Raw genomic sequence first — 13211 nt, 5'->3', positions numbered from 1 at the left:
TTTACAATTACAGAATGAATATGGTCATCCCCAGTAAGGTGGCTACTGAAGTGCACTCCTAATACCTTCAGGCATTCCACGATTTCTATTGAGTCAGAACCAAATTTAACATACTGCGGAGCAATGATTTGTTTATTTCGGGGTCTGAACAGTATAGCTTTAGACTTATTTGCGTTGATTTTTAGTCGGTTAGTAATTGACCAGCATTGAATAGACTGCAAGACAGCATTGGTTTCCCTTCCGATCTGGTCTGACGAGTCCTACGAAAAAGGTATGGTCATATCATCGGCATACAAAATGCACTTGGCTTGTTGACATAAGCTTAAAATATCATTAATATATAGATTAAACAACAAAGGTCCTTATATTCTACCTAATATACCCTGTGGGATGCCAGCTATTATACACTTAATAGATGATCTGTGGGTGTCAATGCAAACATACTGTGTACGATTGGCTAAGTAAGAGGTGAGAAAGAGTGAACGCAACCCCAGAAACCATGCCTATTAAGTTTCGATAAAAGTATGTTGTGATTGATGCATTCGAACGCCTGAGAAAAATCTATGAACACGCCTAGAACAACTTTCTTTTCTTCGAAAGAGCGTAACACGTATTCGTTTTATTGAAGTAGTGCTAATTCTGTAGATTTGTGTGTTACAAAACCGAATTAATCATCAGAAACTAATTTATGAGTTTTGCAAAATGATGAAACCCGAATTTGAAATATTTTTTCGAGCCCTTTAGAAAATAGCGGAAATATCGAAACGGACCGATAGTTTGACACACATCTCCTGTCTCCCTTTTTGAAGAGGGCGGACACTTTTGCCTTCTGCATTTCGGTAGGAAAAACGCCTGAAGTAAGGCAGAGATTAAAGATGGCAGTAAGCATTGGGGTTCATATATCAGGGACGATTTCACCGGCTTTATCTGGACGTCATGTGCATCCCGGCTTTGAGAATTTTTCATGTTCATAAAAACAGAACAAACTTCCGAGCATGTCACTGGGTTCATAAACATGCAGTTACTCTCATAAAAATGTGAATTGTCAACTGGCGTTGTAGCACATTCACTCCTTCAGCTAATAAAATAATCATTAAAGGCGTCACACGTCTTTTCTTGCGATGCTATCTTTATCAACACAGGTAGGTCACAAAGTAGGCCATTGTCGGGCCAGACAAGTCCAGCGTGCCCGACGCCGTGTTCGTTGGCCGACATAGTGCTGTATGGGGCGCTTTTATGTTTGTGTTTGTTCATGACTCTCATTGTTTTCCCCTCCATTTTTGCTGCCGTAATAAGAATGGGCACTGAATTTAATTTCCAGTAGGCCATTCTGCAAGCTTATAACTAGGGGTGTGCGAATATTCGAAACTTCGAATATTCGATTCGAATTTTTTGGTATTCGATTCGATTCGACCGACACTTTTATTGTTCGAAATATTCGAACCACCCAAAACTAAAAAAAAAAAAAAAAAAATTCAGAGCGTGTCTGTATCGGTGTTTATTTACAGTGGACTCTCGATGATACGATTCTGGGGGTGCAAATTTCGGGATGATACGAATTTCCGAAAAGTCCCGGCGAAATTGCATCGTTTGCAATGGGAAAAATTTCGGCTGTTACGAACGGACCTGCGCGGCCCGGCGGAAGATACGAACGAGCCGGCGAGGCACCCGACTGCCGAACGAGCAAGTGACGGCTCTCGCTCCCCTGTTTGTCACTCTTTCTCCAGAAACGGCCGGGCTGTTGTTTTCTGCTCGCGAAAACGCTCTGCGCACGCCCAACGCGCGGACACCGCCGCGAAACCACCCCCACGCTGCGCGCGGCGCGGCCGGCGGAGTCAACATGGCGTCGGCTCCAGCCGCGAAGTGGCGCGGGTGCTCGAGCGACCGTTTCTAACCCCTCTTTAAAATGCGGCTCAAGGGAGACACGAAGTTGCTTGTGCGGTAAAGGAGCTAATAATGCATGCGAAAACGGTACTATAAAACATCATCCGCGCCGCTAGTGAAAGCGCCCATAAAATATTTGCCGGGGTGCTAAGCCTAACCATCTCCGGCGGAGCCAAGCCGGCTGTTTCGATCTCATCGCAAGTAGTCAGGCTCCTCCATTCTGCCGCGCGCGTCGTGCGTCATTTTCTGACCGAGGTAGGCGCTACCGCGGGCGCGAAATCGTCGATGTGGGCGTGAAAATACAGCGCTCGCAGAGCCGAGGCGAGCGAATCGCGTGCAAAAACGCACCATGCGGTTCACGCTTGGCTGTTGCGGCGTGTAGCGAGCTTGGGCACAGCGAGTGAGGAGACGAGCGCGAAGCTTTACGTGCTCCAGAAAGGACTGCTTTGCGACACGGGGGTTAAAAAAAAACAACAGAAAAAATCACGAATTTCTTCACGCGAAAGTAGGAAAAGAAATAAACGAAAACTTTTTTCAGCGCTAAATTTTTTGGTCTGTGTTGGTTCATACGAATTTCGGATGATACGAGTATTTTTCGCAGTCCCGCGAGATTAGTATCATCAAGATTTTGCTGTATCAGCGCGCGGCAATGTGCACGGGCTCGGGCACGCCAGCTACTAGTGTCTCAAGTGAGCGCCTGTTTTCGGTATCTGGTAAAGTGGTGACGAAAAGGAGGTTGTCACTGCTCCCCGAACATGTCGAGCAGTTAACCTTTCTCCATGTTAACATTTAAGCGAGTGCAGACCTTAACCTGTTGAGTGCAGTGGTATTGTGTAATTCCTAATTTTACTTTGTGTGATTTGTTGTGCAATAAAGTTGCAGTTTTTGTGTCTCTAGATGGTGAAAACATTAATTTTACAAAAAACAATAAGTATTCGTATTCGAAAAATATTCGAAAAATATTCGATTCGATTCGAACTGTTTTTATTATTCGAATTCGCTTCGAAATTTAAAAATTGATATTCGCACACCCCTACTTATAACCCATGTTTAATTTGTGTTGGATTTTGTTATAGTTAGAACAAGTGGCCTTTAATACATCTCAAGTTCACTGTGGGGGAAGGAGCTGCTGGGTAGTTGCCATGATTTGAAGCGCAACAAAAAAACACGGGACGATGCAACAGAGTAGACGAGACAGGCGCTATCTCGTCTGTCTCGTCTACTCTGTTTCATCGTCTGTGTTTTTTTTGTTGCACTTCAAATCAGGGCCTCTATTCACCAACTACTAGCCCAGCAAGAAGCTCTTCTGAGCTGCTGGGTAACAGGCCTATTCTTCATTTTCCTCTATTTTCCAGCTTATTTGAGTGAAGGTTGCGTTAGAAGTGGTGTTGTGGGTGTTGTTCTAACGAGGCAATCTTTCGAATGAACCTCAGTTTCATTTTTGTCTTCGTGGCCCCTTTAATTAAGCGTGCCAAATTGAACACGTGTGCAGGTGTACCCAGCGGAGAGGCACAGCCTGAGGCACCTGGACACGAGCGAGCACTACGAGACGACGCTGCTCAGCTTCCTCCAAGACAACCTTTGACTCGTCCTCAGGGTCACCTTAGCTTCAACTCGCCACTTCCTCGTGGCTGGGGACGTGTGCACTGCCCGCAAGCCTCGAGGAAGGGTGCCCGGCCCGCTTTTCGCATGACGGCACACGCACAACACCCCGAGCCTGACTTCTTGACCCCCTGTGGCTTGCTTCCGCTTCGTGACAGGCGGGAAATGGCTGCGGGAAGAAACCGTCGCAACAGTTGTTCTTCGAATTAGGCTTTTGAGAAGCCAGTATAGAGGCCGATTTTTTGGGAACGAGATGCTGCGATCAGCTCAACCCCAGAGGTCACATATTGTGACCCGAAACAAGAAGGCTTGAGAAGCAAGAGCACAGCCCTGTCTTTGAGTGAAAGTTGATCCTCCGTGTCATCACCTGACACTTTGCCGTGGGCCTGACAAACAGCCAACAGCTTTTGTGCCGGCAGAGAGGCAACGGCATCCCACCAAGGCAGCAAACTTGCCCCTCTCCTGTTCCAGCAGCCAGAGTCATCTAGATCCCTGTAGTTGCCTACAGCCCAGTGTGTGTGTGCGTGCCTGTGTGTGTGTGTGTGTTCTTGTCAGCCAGCACAGCCCGTGCTCTGCTTGCCGTGGTGATGGAAGGTTGCGAGTGACTCGTGAATTTGACTGCACCGTTGGTGCAGATTAGTGATCAAACTTTTGCTCCGCCGAGAACGCCTCTCGGGGGTGCGAGGTCGTCTTTTGTCAGGAGAGGGGTGTGGGTGGTTGCCGGTGGCTGTTTTTTCTTGTTTTTTTTTTTCCCCCTGAACTGGTCGCCACTTTTTATTCAGTGAATCGGCTGTGCCTGAGGCCATGCTGAGTGTTCTGTGATGTCCAGTTGCTGGAGTAGTCTGTGTGCCACAAAGCGCGATCGAAGTGTGTGGTCAGTACCACCTTCAGCCGCAGTGTTTTGTGTCGTGGCGAACTCCGTGCGTACCTTGAGTGGCGTGCGAGAAGTGCTTGACTTCTGTTTTACTTGGAGTGAGCACACATCTGCCCACAGGAAGGAGGTAGAATTCTTGTTGTTACATAACGATGCGAGGGCTATTGGCATGCAGAGTGATTTTTCGTGTGTTTCGTTGGCTAGTGGTTCTTCTAAAGTGACTGTAGCATGGCTTGATGTGTGCCCATTGCTTAGCCACGAGCACGAAATGGTGTGATTTTGCTACTTCGCAGTAATTATTTGACCGCTCCTCCTGTTGTGCTGTACGTCACGAGACCTTGCTACTACTTTTAGTTATCGTAGGTGTTGAAGCAATGACAAGAAAACCACCATTAACGTTTTAAGGGGGGGGATGTGGTTATTTGTTGCTGAAAACTAGCATGAAAAAGAACTTTTAGAGCTGAGTTTTAGAAAGTATGTTTTTCTTATTTTTGCAGCTGATGGTCATTATCCCGCAAATGTGTATCTGGCCACCTAATGTCAGTTTGTATTCGGCCCTCAGATGCTATTTTTTCTCAGTGATATGTGCCTCTTATTTTGTGAGCCATGCAGCATCGTTACGGCAGAGTTGCGGTAATTCAGATGCTCTCTATTCGATATCTAGGTACCATTAAAGTGGTGCGCATTTTTAACTGCGCTTTGCAGTTTGAAGTGGACTTTATCTGTACCTGTTTTTTACCGCATTTGAGTTTGGATCAGCAAAGTTTTGTAAAGAAGCTCTGATAATGAATGAAGAGGCGAATGTAGTCAGTTAACTCCGCCACTATTTAGAGCACTACTTTTGAGAACTAAAGGCGAAAGAAACTGCGCTGTCTGCAACAAAATAAATGAAATTTGTATAGTTTTGTTGACCAGGGTGTCATGGTCAACCAGCAAGCTTTAGTGTTGGCCAATTGCATTCAGTAAAATTGTGAGGCACCTAATCACCATATGACCGAGTTTATTTTTATTCTTAATGTGCCTTGAAAAAAACAAAATGCTTGATTTATTCGATTTGTTAAATGGACAGCAATGCAATTTTTCAACATTGTCTTTTTGTGCTAGCAGCTCTCATTCTCGGATGTGATGGTCATTGTTGAATTATTTTTCCCTATTGCACGTCTTATGAGAAAAGGTCCATTCAAAGGTGCCATTCCCCCTGACTGGCTAGGCAGCATCGACTGTGACTACTTATGGGAATGCTCACAGGCCTGAATTTTGCTGTTTTCGAATGGTTTTTTTTTATAAGAACAGTCAATATTGGCTGCCAACTAAGCTAGAGACTAAAGTAGCATAACCACATTTTGAACCAGTGCGGCACCACTGCCGGAGGTTGCAAAGTAAATATTTAGAAATTTAGAACGACCGCCCCAGAAACTAAAATTTTGGGGTTTTGAAAAGCCTGCCGAAGTTGTACCTGTGCTATGAATCGGTCTGTAGTGGAGGACTTTGGAGTAATTATGACCACCTGGGGATCTTTAACATGTGCCAAATTATTGACACACACGTGTTTTCGTTTTCTGCCTTACAAGAAAAGCTACAGTTGAACCTCGTTATAACAAACACTGATATATAGCAAATTATCGGCTATAGCGAACTAAATACGAACTTTGATTGGTCACGCTTTATTTCAGTTACTTATTCTTCATTTAATGAAAGCAAAATCACCAGAGCCGTGCATGATATCGGCTATAACGAAGTAATGTTTGGATTGACGAAGCTCGAAACTCTAAAGGTAGATTGAAAAAGCAAAAAAAAAAAAACTGAAAGAGAGAAGATAGTTTGTAAAACTACAAGAGTAGAAAAGGTCCTTTCGTGCGTGGACACTGTGAAAACTTTATCCTGCAGAGTTGTGTAAAGTTGCGAGGTGCAGATCGCGTCCTTTATCAAATAAATGAGAATGCAGGCCTTGTTTTGTCAGACAAACTTTGTTCTGCCACAATTTCGCGTTGCCACGTTCCGGTCCATTTAGTTTGAAATGCCACAAGTAGGCGGCTCAGGATTACCTCGTTTATAGTTGTTGGCTCAAAGTCTAGAATAATGCGTTTTAGTGTCTAGGATTTTTGTGCGATCCAGATTGCCAATTTGTTAGAGCCGATTTTTACCTCTACTGTTACTACGAATATCAGAAAAAAGAACTCATTCACTGCCCCGATACTACTCCGTTATAACGCGGTTCGGCCAAAGTTTTATTTGTTCGATGTCAGTTAATCATTTGGCCAGAAAAGTAAAAAAAAAAAAGAAAGCACGCGCACACACGCACCACTTCCCCACACTATTATAGGAGAGGAAGCCATGACGGGGTGTCACATGTGTAGCTCTAAACTGTTTTTAAATTAGCAAACAGTGCAATATGCATTGCTTCCATGATTTTAGTTCTGGCTTATTAACCAGTCTGAATGATTCCTGGTAATGTTTTTTTTTATAAGGTCTCTTTGAAGCTTCATACACTCAGCAGTTAACACATAGATATTGGCACTCCAAACTGTCAAATTGAATTTGCACTTGGTTTTTATTCTGTATGTCAAATTTAAACTCTGCAAATTTTATGCTTGCCCACATCCCATTTAGGCCTTTTAGCTAAGCGTGAAAAAAGTTTACTGCTGCAATACTGGCTTTGAGAAGCCTCGACCTGATTCTGAATTGTGTATTGGTGTAGCTTTGCTTGATGTCAACAATCCCTCTAGCAAAGCCAAGCATTTGAAGGCCAGCTGCGCTCAAAATTTCGACCTCTTGAAAATACAATTTCCGTATAGAGTGCCTAAAGAGTGACGCTGCAGCCGACCAACGAGCGGCTGGACCATCATCAGCTCGGTAGCAAACCTGCGCGCAAGCTCTACGTGCGCGCGGGGCAGCAAATGGGTGAAGCATGCACAGCAGAGCTCGACCAGTTTTCCAGCTGCGTGGCTGGCCAGAGGAAGAAGCCACCGTCGGCTGGAGCCACCATCGGCTGCAAACAATAAAACGTAATTTTCAGTGCGTTAACTGCACGTTAGCATTCTAGTGATGCGGTCAAATGGAACTAGCGGCCCCATTACAGACGTCCAGTCATGTGTCGTCGCGACAGGTCAGTTAGGCGGCCGCCAATCGCACAAACAAGGTTCCGTGACGTCATAGAAAAGTTGCGGGAAATTGGCTAGGGGGTCACGACTGCTTCACACACATTCCTTATTATCTCTGTTATTTGTTCAAAGAGTGCGATGATATTGGTATCATTGTTATCGGGACTAAGCAGTCTTTCTAATAAACCCAACTTGTATTTTGTCTTCATGGCTCCTTTAAGGAGGCGTTTCACGGGGATACCACTCGTGTCCCAGCTGATTTGGTGGTACTTGCAACACATTAAAAATGAATTTGTTCGAGGTGAAATTTGAGTGCAGTTGGCCTTTAAGAGACACTGGGTTCACTCAGTGTACTGACAGCCATCCACATTCTTTTGTTTTGTTAGTGATGAATCAAGACTGTACAATATTTTTATTTCTTTGTGCCCAAGTTAAGTGTCCAGAGGCACTTATTACCTCAGCTGATCTTGTATGTGGTACAGTCTTGTTGGATACAGCAGTGCACTGCAGCAGGATGTTATTATGTCTGCATTTTAACATGAAAGATAGTTTTGGTAAAAGGTAGTTTTGACATCTTGACAAAAATGTGACAACCTATTTTATTCTTGTCTTTAAAATAAACGTCGTAGTGTACCGTCTAATGGCAGTATTGCTTCACAGCCAATGGTAAAGTTATATTAAGTTTAAATATTGCACTAATCACAGGGTATTTTGGGGCCGTTGAATGAGTGTCTTAAAAATTTATGCGACTCTTCTGCTTCATTTATAATTCCAGATCTCCCGTAGTCGGGGTGCAGAGGGGGCGGGGGATGAAGAAAATGGCGAGGAAAGTTTAAACCACTGTCCCCCCTTAAAAAGCAGAAAATGACCCCACAAAGAGAAAGTGTCGCAGATATTTGATACCTTGAGACAGCTTAAAGGCTTGCTCTGAAGTTTACAGTTCATTTGCACGAACTATCTGCGGATAAACGTGCATTCAAAAGTGCTGGGCGGCCGGTTTTGTTCCACCAGCCTCTCTCTGCACAGTTTTAGTGGCGTTGGCTGTGGCCGCACATTCACAAGTTGCCGGGTTGACAATTGAGAGCCCTGTGTGTGAACTGTGCACGAGTGAGAAATAAACCTGGGAGCTGTGAAATTGGACACCAAGTGATGCAACTTAACACATACTGGAGCACCGAGCCATGTTGTATACCCATGCATTGTTCTTACGGTAATTTATGCAGTGGCAAGAAGTGGTTAATTCTCTTTTGATGTGCAGAGATAAGCTAAACCTCTAGCAGTGTACTGAAATAAAGGATTGTGTGGGTGGACGAAATCCACCGTGGAGTCCGTGAAGGAGTTGGACAAACTGACTTGAACCTCTTTTTTGAGGCAGTTCTCAGTTCTACTGTGCGCCCGTTGCTGAGCGACAGTAACTTTTTGCTGTGCTTGTTTTTAACTTTTACTTTCACTTCACTCGAAACTTGTGAATTGAAATTTTGCTTGCAGCGAAAAGAGTTAAAAAGGAAACCAACAGGCACGCCACAATTTTAAGCTCGACCACAAATTTTCATGTTCTGTCTGCTCTCTTTAAATGTGCCCAGGTGCGGTATGAGCGAAGTTGAGGCCTACCAGCTACTTAGATAAACGTTTCCGCAGTCTCTTTGAAGCCAGGGCTGCACGTTTGGATTTGAGGGGGAATTTTAACTTGTACTCGGTAAACATATGAGATGTTCACCACAGATTAACGGTAGCATCACAGTGCTCCTCTCCTTGTCAATAAATTAACAAAATCATGAATGCAAGAAGTTAAGTTCCAGGATTGACTCTAAGGGCCGACAGCATGGCTGGCTTCTGTCTGTTCCAGTGGCTGGAGTTCTAAGTTGTGTTCAGTGCAAAAGCATTTGCCCCAATTAGCTGAATGTGCATAACATGAATGTGACGCAAACAACCAAGGCAGGGTGTTGGCTTCTGTGACCTGGTGTTGTCTTTGTGACCTAGAATTATGTTAAGGAAACAGACGCTTTTTAAATTACGGCAATTCGGAAAAATGACAAGTTAACAGTGTGACCACTACTGTCCTCTTTATATTTAAGCAGGCAGGAAAGAGTGCCATTGCGACCTCGGAATTGTGGGAATGCTGTAGTGATGGAAAAACTTCACGTCTGCTCTCTATTGTGTTGCAAGTGCTTTGGCTAGGTTCAGTGTCCTCGACGTATTAAAAAAATATGAATAAAAAGGCGAGCTTTAATTGGACATTTGCATTTCAGTATTTTCTTGCACTGCTTTGCCAATACAGTGTATTGAAATCTAGAGTGCTTTAGAAGCTGGGTACTGGAATTTTTGCGATTGGGTGGCTTGCATAAAGGCTATTACGCTGTCTTTGTGAAATTCTTATCATGGGAGAACACCTTGTAGAGCTGCTTAGCCAAGTTGACCAGCATTTTTGACTACCGGTGTTAATCTAGTTAGCATTCATTCTGGTTTAAATTGTTAGTTTAAGTCCAGTACTATTTGCGTTACAAAACTTTAGAAAAAGATTGTTTTATTGTTTCTGATTTTAAAACGGCAAACACTGAATTTATCCTGGTCGTAGTTTTTCTTTTCGTATTCATTGTTGCCATGGTGGGACGCTATCACTTCCGTATTTTTCTCTCTTTGTGCACACATTCATTTTTCAAATCCTTCTACTTGAATGAACATATATTCATCACACAGGCAGCAAATTAAAATCACGAGTGTAAGCTCTCAGTGTTGCATGAAGAGAGGAAAGCAGCAGCTTTCCCAAGAAACCCATTTCAGTACACTGCTTTGTTCAAGCTTTTTATAGGTTGTATTCACTCGCAAAATGTGCATGCAGGCAACCATGTGTGTGCACCGTCACTAGTTATGTTGAGCTCCGCGAGATGGTGGTACTTGTCCGTGCTAGGCACGCGACGTGTGTTTGATGTTCCAGACTGTCCCCAACCGTATGCAAAGTAATGCCTAGCCTCCAATGTGAGTGCAAATTATAATATATCTGCCGGCACCACCATTCAGAATAGAGTTGAAACTGGGCAGAAAATGGCGCCGGTGGTTTTAGGTGCGAAGCATTTCATGCTCGGGGCTGTGTCCCTCCCTCCCTCGTCGTCCGCCGTCCGCACCGCCACTGCGCATGCCTGGCCAGGCACCGCTGATGATGATTGTGGCAGGATGCCCCTAGGGATTGGCCAACCAAAGAATCCATCACGAGATAGCTTTGTGTTCAACCACCGTTGTCATCTTCCCGTAGGGGAACCCTGAGTACCACACCCCCACTGCGCATGCCTGGCCAGGCACCGCTGATGATGATTGCAACAGGATGCCCCTAGGGATTGGCCAACCAAAGAATCCATCCCGAGATAGCTTCGTGTTCAACCACCGTTGTCATCTTCCTGTAGGGGAACCCTGAGTACCACACCCCCACTGCGCATGCCTGGCCAGGCACCGCTGATGATTGCGGCAGGATGCCCCTAGGGATTGGCCAACCAAAGAATCCATCACGAGATAGCTTCGTGTTCAACCACCATCGTCATCTTCCCGTAGGGGAACCCTGAGTACCACACCCCCACTGCGCATGCCTGGCAGGCACCGCTGATGATGATTGAGGCAGGATGCCTCTAGGGATTGGCCAACCAAAGAATCCATCACGAGATAGCTTCGTGTTCAACCACCGTTGTCATCTTCCCGTAGGGGAACCATGAGTACCACACCCCCACTGCGCATGCCTGGCCAGGCACCGCTGATGATGATTGTGACAGGATGCCCCTAGGGATTGGCCAACCAAAGAATCCATCACGAGATAGCTTCGTGTTCAACCACCGTTGTCATCTTCCCGTGGGGGAACCCTGAGTACCACACCCCCACTGCACATGCCTGGCCAGGCACCGCTGATGATGATTGTGGCAGGATGCCCCTAGGGATTGGCCAACCAAAGAATCCATCACGAGATAGCTTCGTGTTCAACCACCGTTGTCATCTTCCCGTAGGGGAACCCTGAGTACCACCCCCACTGCGCATGCCTGGCAGGCACCGCTGATGATGATTGCGGCAGGATGCCCCTAGGGATTGGCCAACCAAAGAATCCATCACGAGATAGCTTCGTGTTCAACCACCGTTGTCATCTTCCCGTAGGGGAACCCTGAGTACCACACCCCCAGTGCGCATGCCTGGCCAAGCACCGCTGATGATGATTGCGGCAGGATGCCCCTATGGATTGGCCAACCAAAAATCCATCTCGAGATAGCTTCGTGTTCAACCACCGTTGTCATCTTCCCGTAGGGGAACCCTGAGTACCACACCCCCACTGCGCATGCCTGGCCAGGCACCGCTGATGATGATTGCGGCAGGATGCCCCTAGGGATCGGCCAACCAAAAATCCATCACGAGATAGCTTCGTCTTCAACCACCGTTGTCATCTTCCCGTAGGGGAACCCTGAGTACCACACCCCCACTTCGCATGCTTGGCCAGGCACCGCTGATGATGATTGTGGCCAGGGTTACTGGATATAGACAGTTGCGAAACTCCCCATAGGCCCCATGTATCGAAAGCCGGTCTTCAGTTGCCCCCCTGCGCCGGGGCAAGCACGGGGCAAGTTGACTAGCCTGTCGTGTGTCGGCAGGACGTTGAAGCAGTACTCAAGTGCTTGCGGCTGCTGCCGTAAGTCATAAAAAGAAAAGCCGCAAAAACACAAATAAATTTTACGTAATTATTGTGTTTTAATTTAAAAAGCAATCTTTACTTTACAGAAGAATTTTGAGTAATAATAGTTTAGCGAAGTTCCGTTTTCATCTCCTAGGTGCCGCGCGCGTCGACTTGCCCCTCAGCTTCCACGGAGTGGGGGGGGGGGGGGGGGGGGGGCTAGCGCCGCCCGGATTCTGAAGCGGAGTTTCGCAACTGTCGATATTGAGTAACTCTGCATTGTGGCAGGATGCCCCTAGGGATTGGCCAACCAAAGAATCCATCACGAGATAGCTTCGTGTTCAACCACCGTTGTCATCTTCCCGTAGGGGAACCCTGAGTACCACACCCCCACTGCGCATGCCTGGCCAGACACCGCTGATGATGATTGTGGCAGGATGCCCCTAGGGATTGGAACCAAAGAATCCATCATGAGATAGATTCGTGTTCAACCACCGTTGTCATCTTCCCGTAGGGGAACCCTGAGTACCACACCCCCACTGCACATGCCTGGCCAGGCACCGCTGATGATGATTGTGGCAGGATGCCCCTAGGGATTGGCCAACCAAAGAAACCATCACGAGATAGCTTCGCGTTCAACCACCGTCGTCATCTTCCCGTAGGGGAACCCTGAGTAGTATGCGAGGCATTCCTCTCCTCTCCTGGATTGCGCAATGAATGGCAACACCTGCGGCTCCGCGCGTGATAATGCAAAGCAGCTTAGGGTTAGAGACGCGACAATAGCCGCTGCATACTCCGCTGGGGCGCCACTGTAGTTCCGCGGTATAAATGACGTGTGCGCGTGCTCCGCTCCCCTCATTCTCCTTCCACAACGCCGCGATCGAACTGAAAACTAATGGGAACTTGAATCGACCACATGGCTGCTTCGCATACTACTCGGGGTTCGCCTCCGGGAACGTGGTGAAATTTTTTTTTCTGCGAGGCGCGGGCGCAGTGGCACAAGCCGTGCCATGAATGTTCCGAAGAGGCACGGACATGGTCGTTTCTAGTGTTGCCAAAGGAAGAAACTTGACAGCTAAACTTTTCAGCATGGATGAAAAAAAAGCTTAGG

The 13211-nt window shown here is 46.3% G+C and overlaps 1 protein-coding gene across 4 annotated transcripts in view; it reads left to right on the top strand.

Annotated features, from left to right (window-relative positions):
• The window catches only part of LOC144179382 (dipeptidyl peptidase 9), a 65641-nt gene extending 57487 nt beyond the window's left edge, over window positions 1-8154 (top strand). For all 4 annotated transcript variants that reach the window (XM_077707717.1, XM_077707718.1, XM_077707719.1 and 1 more), the window contains exon 18: window positions 3377-8154. In XM_077707717.1, the coding sequence (XP_077563843.1) occupies window positions 3377-3469 (93 nt within the window). In that variant the 3' untranslated portion in view covers window positions 3470-8154. The remainder of the gene's footprint in view (window positions 1-3376) is intronic.
• Window positions 8155-13211: the final 5057 nt, after the last annotated feature.

Source organism: Haemaphysalis longicornis, unplaced genomic scaffold (assembly GCF_048455015.1).
Source record: "Haemaphysalis longicornis isolate Haplotype H1 unplaced genomic scaffold, Haemaphysalis longicornis Haplotype H1 scaffold_4, whole genome shotgun sequence".
Taxonomy (NCBI): domain Eukaryota; kingdom Metazoa; phylum Arthropoda; class Arachnida; order Ixodida; family Ixodidae; genus Haemaphysalis; species Haemaphysalis longicornis.
This window is presented reverse-complemented; position numbering and strand designations above follow the sequence as displayed.